This window comes from Oncorhynchus gorbuscha, linkage group LG15 (genome assembly GCF_021184085.1).
Source record: "Oncorhynchus gorbuscha isolate QuinsamMale2020 ecotype Even-year linkage group LG15, OgorEven_v1.0, whole genome shotgun sequence".
In the NCBI taxonomy this organism is placed as follows: Eukaryota; Metazoa; Chordata; class Actinopteri; order Salmoniformes; family Salmonidae; genus Oncorhynchus; species Oncorhynchus gorbuscha.
Window position 1 is genome coordinate 42,040,637 of NC_060187.1, and position 17,076 is coordinate 42,057,712.

The window sequence follows — 17,076 nt, forward strand, 5'->3', positions numbered from 1 at the left end:
TCGTGTTAGGCTAACAGAGGAAGATCGTCAAAGGTAAACTATTTATTTTATTGCAGTTTGATTTTGTTACCCCTGTGCTGGTTGAAATAGTTGTTTATGGAGCTCTATCCTCAGATAATTGCATCGTATTCTTTCGCAGGAAATCTTTTTTATTTTTAATTTGACAACGCAGTTGGATTAGCGAGATTCTAGGCTTTCGAAACATGTGAGACACTTGTATTTTCATGAATGTTTAATATGACTATTTATGTAGCGATCACCGTATGTTCTCGAATTTCATCCCGTTACCGTGTTCCGTGCGCAGAGAGGTTAATGACCAAACAATCGGCCTGTTGACTAATTGGGTCAGCCCTAATTTGGAGGCAGATGCTGAGGTGACAAGATCATTTGACATTTGCTGCTAACAGTAAAGTTTCTGTGGTGATGCTATTTTTAGAGTAGGCCTTTCATGTGACAGCTACTGTAGTGATGTTGAAACATGAGTCATTATTATTATCATCCCATTAACTTCTCACATTTAGACCATGCATGGGTGTCTGATCTGTGTCCAATGAACCCAAAGCCAACAGAAATTCTCACTAGTGGAAAATCTGGACATTCCATTGGGGAAATCAAATGTTATTTTATGGTCAGGGAGATTTGAGACTGGGTTCTAGATGCAGGAAACCAGAACATTAGTGTGTCAGATGGACAGCGGCACAAAACTAAAACTTGAATGTCAGTCAACAGTTTGGTTATACTGACCCCTACCCCTTGGTATAGTCTATACTTAGTCAACATCTAATGACAACCGTAAAATAAATATAGATGTTTACTTGAACAAAGAACCTTAAATGCATTGCATTTTCATCTATTATCAAAATTTTAAAGGAACTAATAAATACATTTTTACTCAAAGGTGTATTTTTTAAAATTATCTTTCTCAAACCTTTGAATATTGTCCCATACATTAATCTTAGCTCTGAATTTAGTTATTCTACTGATATTACTCCATTAAGTGGAGGGAAGGATTTAGAGTTCCCTTGATGGTAGTGTAAATTGCTTGATTCAAAAAGTTGAATGATCTTTAAAGTCCACTTATTTAAAAAAAAATAATAATAATCATTCAGAACCAGTTTTCAATTGCCTGCCTATATGTTGTGATGCAAGTCACATGTCCATTCCAACTGCTTAGTCCAAGACACACAGAAGTTTGGAGTTTATACATACTCAAAATGCTCAAATCCAAGCTTTCCCTGTTGGCTGTGAGTCTTTCGTTTAAAACCAACATATTTGTTAGCATTTTGAAACACTGGCATAATGCCATTGTGGCAAAATGTTTAGGCCTTTTGTGGAAGTTGCAATGGGAAACTTCCACAATCTGGAATAGCTCAATGTCTTTCATCCCACATAGGGTCGTTTGGCACTTTTAGCGTAGATGTGGCTAACCGTTTGCACCACAGCTCTTGTTGTTTTGTCAGCTTGTTTTTTTTTCTTCACCATATGAGCTTGTGTGTGATATCTGGGTTAAAACTGTCTCTAAAAACAATTGTCTTCCTGTGCTCCCCAGGTGCTGGGTGGTGAGAGAACAGAAGGCAGCGTGGACGGCATGCTGAGGCGACTACACCTGCCCCAGAATGAGTGTCAATGATGGCGAAGGCGGAACAGCTAGCAAAGATGGGCGGGCCTACAGCCTGCAGGTTTACCCACGGCTCTCAGCGGACTGCCCACCTTGCTGTTCCCTCAAGGTGCCCAAGGATGCCACGGCTGCCTCTGTCATCCAGGACGCAGCCTCGGCCCTGGGTGTGGACCCGCAACTCCTCTACGTGCTGGCCGAGGTGAAGGAGTGCGGCGGGGAGGAGTGGGTGCTGGAGTCGGGGGACCTCCCCGTCCAGAGAGTCCTGCTGTGGCCTCGCAAAGCCCAGGAGCAGCACCCCCAGAGCGAGGGCTTCTACTTTGTTCTCCAGGAGAGGAACCGCGACGGCACCATCCACTACGTCCACCTTCCCGTCCTCTGCAAGGAGCAGGAGGCACAGAGGTTGGCGGCCAGAGGCTTCCTCCCCCCGCGCCAGGAGGACTTTGATGACCTGTGCAACCTCCCAGTGCTCAATGAGAGCAGCATCCTGGATAACCTGCGCAACCGCTTCCACAAGAAAAAGATCTATACCTATGCCGGGTCTATCCTCATTGCCATCAACCCCTTCAAGTTCCTACCCATCTACAACCCCAAGTACGTCAAGATGTACGAGAACCATCAGCTGGGGAAACTGGAGCCGCACATCTTTGCCATCGCGGACGTGGCCTACTACGCCATGCTAAGAAAGAGGGTAAACCAGTGCATCGTTATCTCTGGGGAGAGCGGTTCAGGAAAGACGCAGAGCACCAACTTCCTCATCCACTGTCTGACTGCCCTCAGCCAGAAGGGCTATGCCAGTGGAGTGGAGAGGACCATCCTGGGTGCTGGGCCTGTGCTGGAGGTAAGACTTTTTGTACGCATGTGCAACAGGGCTGGGAATTGCCAGGGACCTCACGATACGTTGATATCGTGATAGTTAGTTGCCACATTTGTACTGCAATTCTCACCATTCGAAATGTATTGCGGTTCGATAGATTTTTTTTATTTGATGTTTCAAAAATGTTGCTCACTATAGGCTATGTCTGCTGCAGAGCAACAAGATAGCATTAGAACATGTTGTTTTGATAAGTCATGGAAATAAAAGGGCTGAAAACATGTTGGCTCGCTATTTAAAAAGATGGCTAAGAGTTTTGGTGCATGTACAGCCGACTAGCGCTAGCACTACCTAGCAAGTAAAAAAAAAAATATTGTGATATATCGTCCCCCCAAAATATTGTGATCTGTAACGGTATCTTTAAAACATTTATTTTTATCTGATCACTAATGTGCAATGAAGTTGGCGCTCATACCTAATATCATACCTCGTCTAGGATGTGTGTTTCTGACTCACTTTGTCTGTCAATTGGTGTATGTGAACACTCATTCCCCATTATTTGTCCAGTCTCAGTCAAGGTTAGCCGAGAATTAAACCCATTAAACCCATTAGCTGATCTCTCATTCCCAAGGCAGAGGATTCCTCTTCACAGGTGACTATTCTTGTCATGATGCATGGAAGATGCATGAGCCTGCCCTCTGTCCACATGCATAATATTGAAGTGCACAAAGCATGACGAGCATCAAACCTAGTTCTTCCAGAGAAGAGGACTTTTGAGATGCTTCCCTTGTCAAATGTGTTTTCCTTAAACCAGGAGTTGGAGATCTGTTAGTCGTCTGTCATGTGACCTGAAAGAGGATCTGAGGCTGATGTAGATGTGTGCAAAAGGAAGAAATGAAAGAAGATGTGGAGATATTGTCCCAGGCATCAGTTTAACCCTTTAGAAAATGTTTGTAAATATTCTCAAACCACTCCAAATTTTCTGGGTCCTGAAGAAAGATTTACTTAAAACACAACTTTGGCTTTCTGGCAGATGACAAGCTGCTATATCTGAATGTTTTTGCTCAACGATCCTGCTTTGTGATATACCCCCTCTGTTCCATATCCATATTGGGGTGGCAGGGTAGCCTAATGGTTAGAACGTTGGACTCGTAACCGATCTGTCGTTCTGCCTGCCTGCAGGCAGTTAACCCACTGTTCCTAGGCCGTCATTGAAAATAAGAATTTGTTCTTAACTGACTTGCCTAGTTAAATAAAGGAAAAACTTTTAATTTTTTATATATAAATGTTATGTGAGAATAGAGTGACGACCAAGAGTCATCGTCAGTTATGTTGAACAGCTGTGCAAACTAAAGGAAAGCTCATGGAAATACTTTCTAGACACAAGCTTTAGAATATCTCTGATTAACTCTAGAGCTCCCATGTGGTTCATTATAATGTCCCAGCTTGTGGTCTAGAGCGAAATGAAATTGTACATTCTCATTGGATCACACATGTTATTGCAGAACAATGGCTACCATTCATTACCTATAATTGGAAAAATTTGAATCTATCCCAGTTTAGGCCTACTGTAATAAGGGAACAACTAGCCGCATAGAGCAAATTGTGTGTGCCTGTGCATCATCAGTGTTTTGTATCAGGTGACTGAGTAGTTTACACACAGAGGTGTCTCATCATGACCCTTTTACAAATAGGATTGTAGTTATGATCTTAACACTGGGATGTAGCCTATTTGACCCGTGGCCTGACAGGCTGACTACACTGCTCGTGTCGTGTGCGCGAGCGTTGCAAAATAAATGTAGAAATCTATTATTCAATCATTGTACCCACACTGCTCGCACGTGCCAATGAGTGTCTGCGTTGCCATGGGCTAAAATAGAAGTCTGTTCTATTTGTGACGAAGATCGTGCTGCAAGTCATGCCTCTCCCATCTCCTCATTGGTTTATAGAAGCAGGTACCCACTTGCAATTTCCTCATTGGTTATACCCACGTGCGTGATTGAAAGATGAACTGTTTTGTCGGTCGTCGTGGTAATACTATGAACGTTTAGATGCCAATCACCATATAAGTTCAATGAAGAAGAAGCCTGGAAGGAGGGGAGATGACTAGAAACGATTCGGTTGACCGTTATGTGTGGATTAATTGTCGGAGTAGAGGACCTTGTGCATTTCAGGTAAAATAACAACTCAATGTTTTATATCCCAGGACAAATTAGATAGCAACAGCAAGCTAGCTAGCTAAATTGCCGTACATGTTTTAATACTTTTCGACCTGTCCCCAAATTAATGTAATGTGTTCAGTTTGTTTTTGTATTTTAACCTGCGTGTCATGATCGCGCTTGGTGTGGGGGGACAAAATGTATGCACAATGGCGCACGAGCGCAGCCGGTTTGGGTTCCATGTGAGTAATGTGTTGTCAGTGAACTCTGGGCCCTTGGTCATGTGACGTTATGAAGCACTTCCTGTTAGAGGTGGTCATCGGACTGAGTCAGTCAGTGATCACAGGAGGACAGGCATGCTCTTCTCTGGGCCCCAGGCATCATGTCACATCTGAGTCCGCATGGACATCCCAACACACATTTGTATTTAACTATGCAAGTCAGTTAAGTTAAGAATTCTTATTTACAATGACGGCCAAACCCTAAACCAGACGACACTGGGCCAATTGTGAGCCGCCCTATGGGACTCCCAATCACGTCCGGTTGTGATACAGCCTGGAATCAAACCAGGGTCTGTAGTGACGCCTCTAGCACTGAGATGCAGTGCTTTAGACTGCTACGCCCCCCGGGAGCCCCACATACCAGCTAGCAGAACTCCCTGCGTTTAACACACGCTCAGATCAATGGTCCTGTGTGGCTCAGTTGGTATAGGGTTCTGGGTTAGATCAGAGAGACACAACTCAGCAGAATTGCCAAATGTCTAACCCAGATATCACACACACTGGTCATTGATTGTAAACGAGTGTGGAGCAAGTGCTGCTTTGGTGTTTAACTAATGGGCCCCAGCTCTAATATGGTATCAAATCTCTCTCACATACTTCTGTTTTATTCCTCAGTAATGTGGCTAAAAATAGGTCATAAACTGTCAAAGGCCTCAGGAGGAATGCAGTTTATTGGAAATAAATGCAGCATTGTAACTTATCGGTATTAAATTCTCAGACCCCTTTGAATTCTAACGGTGTTCATTCTGGTTTCACACTAGAATGGCAGCATTTCTGTATAAATGTCAACTTACTGCACTGCAGAGTGCCCCCCCCCCTCAATCAGCAGTCCTTGTCACTTTGGCAGGCTGGATGAGGCTGGTTCTGCTCCAGACTGCTTCCCCAGGCCTGTGGTCTGACGGGCAGACTTAGACTGGCCCTTGAAACAATCGAGACCCAATTCCTGCAGGACTCAGCCAGGACCAGATGCTCCATCCTGGCTCCTCTGTAACAGCCTTACCAGCCCTTCGGTAAAGTGCACAGACCTGTGCAAGCACCTACACACACCGTTTCCTCTTGCTCTTGCAGAAGGCTCTGCAAGGTTTTTTAGAAGGCATAGCAAATGTTCTGCAACAAGCCCACATGATGGCTGACATGAAATTGAATTTTTACAGAGGAAGTAATATCTTCTAAGAAGTTCTGTGTTCCTGTTTTTCAGACAAGTCTTACCGTTTCCTCTTCCAACAAGTCCAATTCCAACTAATGACTTAAATGAGGTTGCTTTCAATCTTTACATTTTGGCATTTGGTTGCATTGGCTCCTTTTTCTTGGAGGCAGTCAAAGTTAGACTGGATAAAAGGTAAACTGTTTCCGCTCTGTCTGTCTGAAGCTGTGCGGAATCTCTTCAGCTTTGGTCGCATTTTGATGAGGTGAGATCATTGGCGTGTAGCGTGACTCTTTAAATTACAGTGTGCTTTGTGGACTAGCTTAGCTTTCAGACAGCATTCAACATTTACCTCTTAAACAACTCAATCATTTACCGTTATCCCGTTGCCCAGTCACTTTATCCCTCCCTATATGTACATATCTACCTCAACTACCTCGTCCCCCAGCACATCGACTCCGTACTGGTACCCTGTGTATATAGCCAATTTAGCGTTACTCATTGTGTATTTATTCCTTTTGTTCTTTGAAAAGGAAAATCAACCTTCTCTTTTTTTTTCTGCATGGTTGGGAAGGTCCCGTAAGCATATCACGGTTAGTATACACCTGTTGGGTATGACGCATGTGACAATTAAAGTTGGATTTGAACGATTACGCAATCGCCTCTGAGTATCTGAACTTTAAAAAAAAAAAAAAATGGATTTGTCAGTTAAGCCGAATACATCTTTAGATTTTACCGTGAAACAATGCTCCCTCTAATTTTCTCCGGCACTGAGAAGATTTCAGGTCTGCTTAGCGTAAACTTGAACGTTGTGAAAATTCTGGGCAACTGCCAGCGTGTGTTTTCTGTGAACATTGACGCTGTACCCTCTAAGTTAGTTTTAAGTGGTTATGTAGGCTAATGTGGCTATTTGATCGTAATGTAGGCCTACCTGATTGGCTGCCATCAAAAACAATGGAGAAAATGCATCCCATAACATTTTAACATAGTAGTTCTATTTCCATCATTCAGTCTACAGTAGCAGCCAATGTGTGGTGTTAAATGTAGGCCTACATTCCATGAGACAATTGAAGAAAAACATGCAGGGCTTGACATTAACCTGTTTATCTACTTGTCCTTCAGACAAGGAGGTGAATGAAAAGGTTGTGTTGTGTGATGCAAGAACACTTTACAATAAAAACTATTATTTCCATACCCTTATTACAGAGAATCAGACAAATTATGCTACCCTCTGCCTACTGGCTACTTTTCAAAGATGTCTAGAAATGTACATGTTTTGTGCTCTTGCAGGAAGCAATCCTTCCCTATTGCTGACAACAAAAAACGCTCTATAACTGGGCTAATAACTCACTAACTAGCAAAGGATATAAACAATGTGTACACGTGGCTACATGCAGCTCTTGCTTTGATCTCCAAACAAGCACATCTACTCATGACCGCTCATGCTTTAAACACAGTCCAGTTCAAAGTAAAGTAAATGGCACATCGATATATGGCAATGGTCTATTTGCATGTAATCCTACTGTAGCGCTGACTGTTTTTGCTGCACCGGTTTGTATAGAGTAGTGTGTCAATGCAATAAAGTCCTACTCCTATGCGTACTGCCTACAACAAAAACTCTTGCAGTTTGTTTTGGTATGTTGCATTGAAACTGGCAAATATTGCATTGACTTGCACACAATTACCACAGTAAAGGGAAATGTGTTTTGATTTTTTAGCAATTAGGTTTGTGCAGTGAGCTATTGGCCAAATGCATTATCACCGCAGATTGGCTTTGCTTGAATTTCTCTGCCAATGCATTGTTCGGGACATTTTTTAAAATGATATATTTCAAAATTTGAGGTAGGCTATAATCACACCGGTAATAGATCTGTTGTATTACTTGTGAAGCACAGCTGAGGGAGCATACATTTTAAATAATTAGCTTTTTATTGCAGGAACAGTCTCCGCAGAGGGAGAGGGCAGCAGTGGTCTGCCTCTCAACATCCCTTCGCTTTCCTACACTGACTCTGACCAAAAAGGGACACGGCCTTCCAGCTGATGGCCAAACTCAAGTCGCACTGCATTATTTCTGCCTCATGCACAAATTCATGTTACTCCTATGAACAGAGAAAGTGAAATATTCCTTGCTATTAAGAAAGACCCAAGCCGCTAACAACAACACAAGCATATAGATGTACTTTCCTATTCATTCGTTACTGCTGCAGTGCATGTTGTAGCACTAAGTGGAAATGGGAAGAAGGCACATTTTATGGCTTATAAAAGTGTTGAATTCAAAGAACTCAATCATAAATCAGCATCTCTTTGCTGTATTTGTTGACAGTCTCTCTCTAGTCATGGTTTTAATGTTTTGAAATCTCACAGTATCAACTTTGATGTAGCTTTCTTTTATGCCTTCCACATTACTGCAGACACGGTCATCTGAGCCATCTGATTGGCCAGCGGTAGGCCTATAGTGCACTTGATTTGCTCTCTGGGCCCTCCTGGGAGGTAGCGTTTTTATGGTTCAAAATGGCCTACCTGGCGCAGGGCAGTTGAATCGAGTGCACCTACTGCCAACAGCCGGAGGCAAAAAATAATTTGCCGGTAGATTTAGATTTTTTTTTGTCACACATATATGTATACACACTAAACATGGAAACATTTTTATAGAAAATTAGCTGCAAAATTCTCTCCACCAACAAGAGGGGTGTGAATAGTTTGTCATGAACAGTTCTTGTGCGTATAGAAATATAGGCGCGTGGGGGTGGCTGTTCCCTAATGCTGGAAGGGGGGCCTTGAGTGAAAAGGTTTGGGGACCCCTGTACTGGAGTACGAGGTAGTTGGGGTAATTTAGGTAATATCTACATTTCGGTTAGGTAATTGATTTGAAGTACTATGTACATGTAGGTGAAAAGGAAAAAGTCCGGGTAGCTGTTTCATGAACTGTTCAGCAATCTTATGGCTTTGGGGTAGCCGCTGTTCAGGGCCTTTTTGGTCCCAAACTTGGCACTCTGGTTTCTGTGCGGCAACAGACTGACATTGGTGGCTGGCTTCTTTTGACAATTTTTAGGGCCTTCCTCTGACAGGTCCTGGGTACTGCGTACTGGGCTGTACGCACTACCCTCTGTAGGAGCTTGCAGTCTCCTGCCTCAGTCCAATGTGCACAAACTGAAAGCCTGCTGTAAAACCTGATTTGTTCACACAACTGGTTATACAGGTACCTCTGTTTCACCTGTGTGTTCTCTCATGTGCTTTGAAGAGTTGTTTTAGACTGGTCCCATGTACAGAGAGCCTGATACAGGAAGATGTCACTGCTCCTGTTCTTTTATTCATGTGTCGTATTCTCACTGCAGGGCTAAGAATTAATTATAAACAATTGCAGTAGAACGTTTAACTCTTGGTCATTTTGGCTTGCATACTTTTGACACTGAGAAGTAGGTTGAAGGTTTGTTTTACTGCGAATAACCACTGGGTGATTATCAGTACACACCATTTCTAGATCTGCAAGTCAAGTCTAAACAGTATACTGTGTGCTGACAGTGTTCTCATGCCACGCCTGTATTATTAGCTTAGACTTTCAGATAAACTCAGTTATTCTTGTAATATAACATGCAAGAGCACACTTATTGTTTTTTGTCACGTGCAGCAAAAGTTCCTATCCTTCTGCAGGAGAGTTTGTAGTACTGCAGGTTTTGCTCAGGGCTGGTCACACTGTATGACATCATTGTGGCTCAAATAGCACTGTGTGAATTCTGCCCTGGGCTCAGGATGCTAGCCATCTACCCACCACCGCTCCTCCCCTCAGCCTCCAGTCTGAGACCTAGCCGTAGCCAGCCAGACTGTTGCCCATTTCTTTATCTTTACTCTCTGTGAGTGAAGTTTTTGCATAAAAACATTTCTATGGCTTAGTGTATATGCCGTTCCATGAAATTAGTCCCTTTTTGGTTAGAATAACTTTTGATTTCACCTAATTAACATTCTGTCATCAGGCGCAGAAGTTCAACTTAATGAACTTAGCAACAAAACTGACTCGTGCAGTAACTATGGGGCAAACCAACTGAGTTGGCTTATATTGTTGACAACATGTAAACTATATTTTGTCTCAAAGTTTATTAAAAACAAACATTTGCACAATGAGCACCTTTTTTGTCTTTCAAATACCTTATGGTTGTTGGTTAGCTAGCTAGCGAATGTTTGGTTTATAGGGTGTCTGAAAATATGCTTTTGTGAGGAAATGTCACTTACGTTATAAGGCTTTTTACCAAGACAAATATAATTATTCATGTTCTGAATCGTTCAGCGGGATATTTCTCTAACATAGCATTAAGATTATATCCAAAATCTCAGGTTTCCTAATATAACACATCCCATAATAAGTATCGAGCTCTGTTAAGATCACTGCCACTTTCTCGCAGTAACCTTTGAGAATTTTACATGTGGTGGTCATCTGCGACAGTTATAAAGCAAAAATTGGCATGACACAAGCTAAATTAAAAGGGAAAGGCTTTAATAAAATAATGCTTGCGGTACGCTTAGTGCTCTGTTGACATTTCAGATATAAGCTTGTTTTCATATAATCATAAATTAAATGAGTCACTAATCAAATTAATTAATTTAAAAGCAACATGTAACAATTTCAAAGATTTTCCTGAATTAGTTCATATAAGGAAATCAGTCAATCGAAAAATAAATTAATTTGGCCCTAATCTATTGATTTCACATGACTTGGAATACAGATAAGCATTTGTTGGCTACAGATACTTAAAAAAAAAAAAATCAATGGGTGACATGTCTAGGGAGTATGCAGGTCATGGAAGAACTGGGACACTTTCAGCTTCCGGGAATTTTTTACAGATCCTTGTGACATGGGGCAGTGTTTTATCATGCTGAAACATTGTTGATGGCGGCGGATGAATGGCATGACAATGGGCCTCATGATCTTGTCACAGTTTTTCTGTGCATTCAAATTGCCATTTAAAAAATGGAACTGTTTGTTGTCCGTAGCTTATACCTGCACATGCCATAACCCCACAGCCACAATAGGGTACATTTACATTAGCAAAACTCACCCACACGTCACCATGTACGTGGTCTGCGGTTGTGAGGCAGGATGGACGTACTGCCACATTTTCTAAAACATGTGAGAGGCGACTTATGGTAGAGAAATTAACATTCAATTCTCTAGCAACAGCTATGGTGGACAATCCTGCAGTCAGCATGCCATATGCACGCTCCCTAAACTTGAGACATCTGTGGCATTGTCTTGTGTGAAAAACTGCACATTTTAGTGGACTTTTATTTTCCCGAGCACAAGGTACACGTGTACTGATCAAGCTGTTTAATCGGCTTGATATGCCACACCTGTCAGGTGGATGGATTATCTTGATAAAGGAGAAATGCTCACTAACAGGGATGTATTCAAATTTGTGCTATTGTTTTTGTTGAGAAACTATTTTTTTGTGCCTGGAATATTTCTGGGAAATGTTATTTCATCTCATGAAACATGGGACCAACGCTTTACGTGTTGCATTTTATTAAACAGAACAACAATATCTTCATAACTGACTGTTATAGCAACAAAATAACTAGGGCTTTACAATGATGGTGAACACCTGGAGACATGTTTGGGTTAAGTGGGAGAAAATCTTCCTAGATGTCAGAGGTTGCACAGATGGACAAAAGGCTGAATGTTGGTACTTTGGCAAGTCTTTATTCATTTACAAAATCTGATGTATTGAATTGGTAGAACTCAAATGTGACCTCTTTTTGGATAATACAAATTAGTTGCTTCATTGATTTGATTGGCTGATGGGCCAGCCTAGCAGAAAGCCCAGAGTTAAGCCAGGTTTTAACCTCTACCAGACTCTGGGCCAGTCTAATCAACCATACCCACCCCATGCCACACACTGTCTCCAAGCCCAGAGACAGGAACCTCTTATTAGTGGGCTAAAACTGCAGACTCTAACAGGAAGCAGCAGTTTTATGCTACAGGAAGAGCTAGCTGCAGGAGCCTTCCCTCGCCATTGGCCAACCGGCCCACTAGGCGTGTCGACAGACGCCGCATTGTTGCTCAGGAAGTATAGAGGAGTCGCGGCCATTCTGGGTGCCTATTGTTTATCTCCCAGCCTGCCTGCGTTTTCACTCTTCCCTGGCTATATTTGGCTAGGCTGGATGCCCGGTGGCACTACAGTGGGTTGGTGGTGTGGGAAACTGGCTCCCTGGCATGACACACAATGGCCTCAGCTCCTGTAAGACCAGTTCTTTTGTTTTGGCCATTCATCAGCAGCTACGTAGCAATTTGTCAGTCATCTACTGTGAGCTCAGCTGCGTCAAATTAGCCTAGCTCTCAAGGGATGTGATTGTTTGCTCATATTGTAGGTCATATTTGTATTCTTGCACACCATACTAGTTGACTCTGTTCACCGGTTAGGAACATAAATGGCTGTGTCATATTTTCCAAGTTACCAGCACAGGTTCTCATGTAACAGGCCAGCTGTACAGTTTTCATGGCATTGACCACAGACTTTCTTGATATGGTGCCCTGGGTGTGGCTCCTGGAAATGGGACCAGTCTGGTGAACCATGGCATTGGAGCGAGACTCCCTGCAGCCCTGCCTGGCTCCAGTACACTGGGTCCTGTGCTAATATGTGGCTAGCCATCCTCTGACTGCAGTAGAGAAGATTCATATTGAAGCAATTTAACCGGAGACCTCTCCAATCAAAATTCTTTCTTATTTCCACTGACCTGGCATTCAACCCCTTTTTTTGTGTTTATTTTCTACTCAAGGCAAATGAGTGCAGTTTGTCTGGAAGATTACTAAGGTCTGTTAACGTGTTTATCTGAGATAGGGCGGTTCTTTTCCATATCCCACAATGTATAGTGATTCACACCGTTAGAATTGATCATTCTAATTTGATGTGATTCACACAGGGGGACCCTTGTCACATGCCACTTTCAGTACTGAATCCCCATCAATGTTCTCTAAGCATTAACACTGCCTAACACTACACATCGTCGCATAACAAAATGAATGATTGGATGCTCAGTTGACCTGTGCCTGGATACCTTTGTCTGGTTAGCCATAGAGATGACCTGTAGCACGGCCAAACCTACAAGATAAGTTGCGCAGTTATATTTAACTAGCATCTGAATGTCCTACAAACAAAAGGAATTAATTTGTCTGCCACATAAAAAAATGTCAATCACTTTTTTAATAAATCGTAAAATGGATTAGTTTCACATACGGTCATGAGGATTGGCAACTATGCCACATAAAATTACAAATAGTTGAACATATTTTCAATGTCCCAAAATCATGGCATCGGCTTTATGAATTGATATACAAAACAACAATTCTTGCCTTGAAAGAATGCTCAGTAAATGGGGTATTCAACTGTCAGACCGGTGCAGACTGCCATGCGGAAACAGAATCTTTTGGTACTGTCCACCGGTGGCTTGTTTTTGGAGTCTGGTCCAAGAATTGTGCTTGCCATAATATCCGGGTGCGGTTGGATCTGCAAACTGTATTGCTGGGAGACTTAAAGGACCAGTCAGTAGGAAATATTGTGGTTTTTGGTAAAATGTTTATTTTTGGGGCAATTTGGGCAGAAATGTTGCAGATGGAGGTTCAAGTCCCTAGTGAGACTCAATGGGGAGATGCATTGCGAGAGGAAATTGTAGAATTAGGATTTATTGGGAAAGATGGGTTGATCTGACTGTCTGAAGGGTGGAATGAGTGTTGGAAAAATGATGTACAGTATAAATGTTTGAGGTCCTCCAATCAGGGGTGAGGGTGGGGAAGGGATGATTTAATATTTTGTTTTTCAATTCTGTTTTGTGATTTTGGTTTCATGCCGTGAGTAGTGTGTGCTGGTCCTGGTAGTTAAGAGTGCGCTCGCTTCCATACTTGGTTTTTCCCGCCCTTGGAAAATCCCTTTGGGCCTAGGGCGGTGCCTTGCCGTGTGTGTGTGCACACTACCAGTTGGACACATCTACTCATTCAAGTGTTTCTATTTTTACTGTTTTCTACATTGTAGAATAATAGTGAAGATATCAGCATTATGATATAACGCATATGGAATCATTTAGTAACCAAAAGTGTTAAACATTTCAAAATCTATTTTGAGATTCTTCAAAGTAGCCACCCTTTGCCTTGATGACAGCGTTGCACACTCTTGGCATTGTCTCAACCAGCTCCACCTGGAATGCTTTTCCTTCACTCTGCGGTCCTCCCAAACCATCTCAATTGGGTTGAGGTCGGGTGATTTGTGGAGGCCAGGTCATCTGATGCAGCACTCACCACTCTCCTTCTTGGTCAAATAGCCCTTACACAACCAGGAGGTGTGTTGGGACATTGTCCTGTTGAAAACAAATGATACTCCCACTAAGCACAAACCAGATGGGATGGTGTATCGCTGCAGAATGCTGTGGTAGCCATGCTGGTTAAGTGTGCCTTGAATTTTAAATAAATCAGACCATGGCACCAGCAAAGCACCATCACACCACCACCTCTGTTTCACAGTGGGAACCACACATGCGGAGATCATCCGTTCACCTACTCTTGAGTCTCACAAATACACGGTGGTTGGAACCAAAAATTTGGACTCATCAGACCAAAGGACTGCTTGTGTTTCATAGCTCGTGCTTCTTGGCCCAAGCAAGTATCTATTGGTGTTGCAGTAATTTGACCATGAAGGCCTGATTCACGCAGTCTCTGATGCGTCTGTTACTTGAACTCTGAAGCATTTATTTGGGCTGCGTTTTCTGAGGCTGGCGAGTAATGAATTTATCGTCTGCAGCAGAGATCAAATCAAATCAAATTTATTTATATAGCCCTTCGTACATCAGCTGATATCTCAAAGTGCTGTACAGAAGCCCAGCCTAAAACCCCAAACAGCAAACAATGCAGGTGTAAAAGCACGGTGGCTAGGAAAAACTCCCTAGAAAGGCCAAAACCTAGGAAGAAACCTAGAGAGGAACCGGGCTATGTGGGGTGGCCAGTCCTCTTCTGGCTGTGCCGGGTAGAGATTATAACAGAACATGACCAAGATGTTCAAATGTTCATAAATGACCAGCATGGTCAAATAATAATAAGGCAGAACAGTTGAAACTGGAGCAGCAGCACAGTCAGGTGGACTGGGGACAGCAAGGAGCCATCATGTCAGGTAGTCCTGGGGTACGGTCCTAGGGCTCAGGTCCTCCGAGAGAGAGAAAGAAAGAGAATTAGAGAGAGCATATGTGGGGTGGCTAGTCCTCTTCTGGCTGTGCCGGGTGGAGATTATAACAGAACGTGGCCAAGATGTTCAAATGTTCATAAATGACCAGCATGGTTGAATAATAGTAAGGCAGAACAGTTGAAACTGGAGCAGGAGCATGGCCAGGTGGACTGGGGACAGCAAGGAGTCCTCATGTCAGGTAGTCCTGGGACATGGTCCTAGGGCCCAGGCCAGTTGAAACTGGAGCAGCAGCATGGCCAGGTGGACTGGGGACAGCAAGGAGTCATCATGTCAGGTAGTACTGGGGCATGGTCCTAGGGCTCAGGTCCTCCGAGAGAGAAAGAAAGAGAGAGAGGAGAGAATTAGAGAACGCACACTTAGATTTACACAGGACACCGAATAGGACAGGAGAAGTACTCCAGATAAACAAACTGACCCTAGCCCCCGACACATAAACTACTGCAGCATAAATACTGGAGGCTGAGACAGGAGGGGTCAGGAGACACTGTGGCCCCATCCGAGGACACCCCGGACAGGGCCAAACAGGAAGGATATAACCCCACCCACTTTGCCAAAGCACAGCCCCCACACCACTAGAGGGAAATCTTCAACCACCAACTTACCATCCTGAGACAAGGCCGAGTATAGCCCACAAAGATCTCCGACACGGTACAACCCAAGGGGGGAGGAAACCCAGACAGGCCGACCACAACAGTGAATCAACCCACCCAGGTGACGCACCCCCAGGGACGGCACGAGAGAGCCCCAGCAAGCCAGTGACTCAGCCCCGTAACAGGGTTAGAGGCAGAGAATCCCAGTGGAAAAAGGGGAACCGGCCAGGCAGAGACAGCAAGGGCGGTTCGTTGCTCCAGAGCCTTTCCGTTCACCTTCCCACTCCTGGGCCAGACTACACTCAATCATATGACCCACTGAAGAGATGAGTCTTCAGTAAAGACTTAAAGGTTGAGACCGAGTTTGCGTCTCTGACATGGGTAGGCAGACCGTTCCATAAAAATGGAGCTCTATAGGAGAAAGCCCTGCCTCCAGCTGTTTGCTTAGAAATTCTAGGGACAATTAGGAGATGAACTGAACTTGAGGAAACTTTCAAAGTTCTTTTAAATTCTCTAGATTGACTGACCTTCATGTCTTAAAGTAATGATGGACTGTTGTTTCTCTGCTTATTTGAGCTGTTCTTGCCATAATGTGGAGTTTGCCCTATTTGGTAAAAGACCATTTAACAAGGCACACCTGTTAATTGAAAGGCTTTCCAGGTGACTACCTCATGAAGCTGGTTGAGAGAATGCAAAGTGTGTGCAAAGGTGTCATCAAGGCAAAGGGTGGCTACTTTGAAGAATCTCAAATATACTATCTTTTGATTTAACACTTATTTGGTTACTACATGATTCCATATGCATTTCATAATGTTGATGTCTTCACTATTATTCTACAATGTAGAACATATTCAAGGGTTTTTCTTTATTTTTGACTGAGTAGGTGTCAACTTTGGACTGGTTGAGTGTGTGGGTAGCCGGCATGCAGGCATTCTGACCCCTTGACTTTTTTACATTTACATTTAAGTCATTTAGCAGACGCTCTTATCCATTCACATTTTTGCTAAGTTACAGCCTTTTCTAAAATGGATGAAATTGATGAGGGGGGCATAAAACAATCTACACACAAAACAAAAACTTGTTATTCATTTTTTAAATAAATATTTTTGCAAATTTATTAAAATGTAATACTGAAATATCACATTTACATAAGTATTCAGACCCTTTACGCAGTACTTTGTTGAAGCACCTTTGGCAGAAATTGCAGCCTCTCATATTCTTGGGTATGATGCTACAAGCTTGGCACACCTGTATT

General features: G+C 43.0%; 1 protein-coding gene across 9 annotated transcripts in view; it reads left to right on the plus strand.

The window, feature by feature from the left end:
• The window catches only part of LOC123997160 (unconventional myosin-IXb-like), a 100,127-nt gene that overhangs the window by 39,654 nt on the left and 43,397 nt on the right, over positions 1-17,076 (plus strand). For all 9 annotated transcript variants that reach the window (XM_046301267.1, XM_046301270.1, XM_046301264.1 and 6 more), the window contains exon 2: positions 1,550-2,456. In XM_046301267.1, coding sequence (XP_046157223.1) covers positions 1,617-2,456 — 840 coding nt within the window. In that variant the 5' untranslated portion in view covers positions 1,550-1,616. The remainder of the gene's footprint in view (positions 1-1,549; positions 2,457-17,076) is intronic.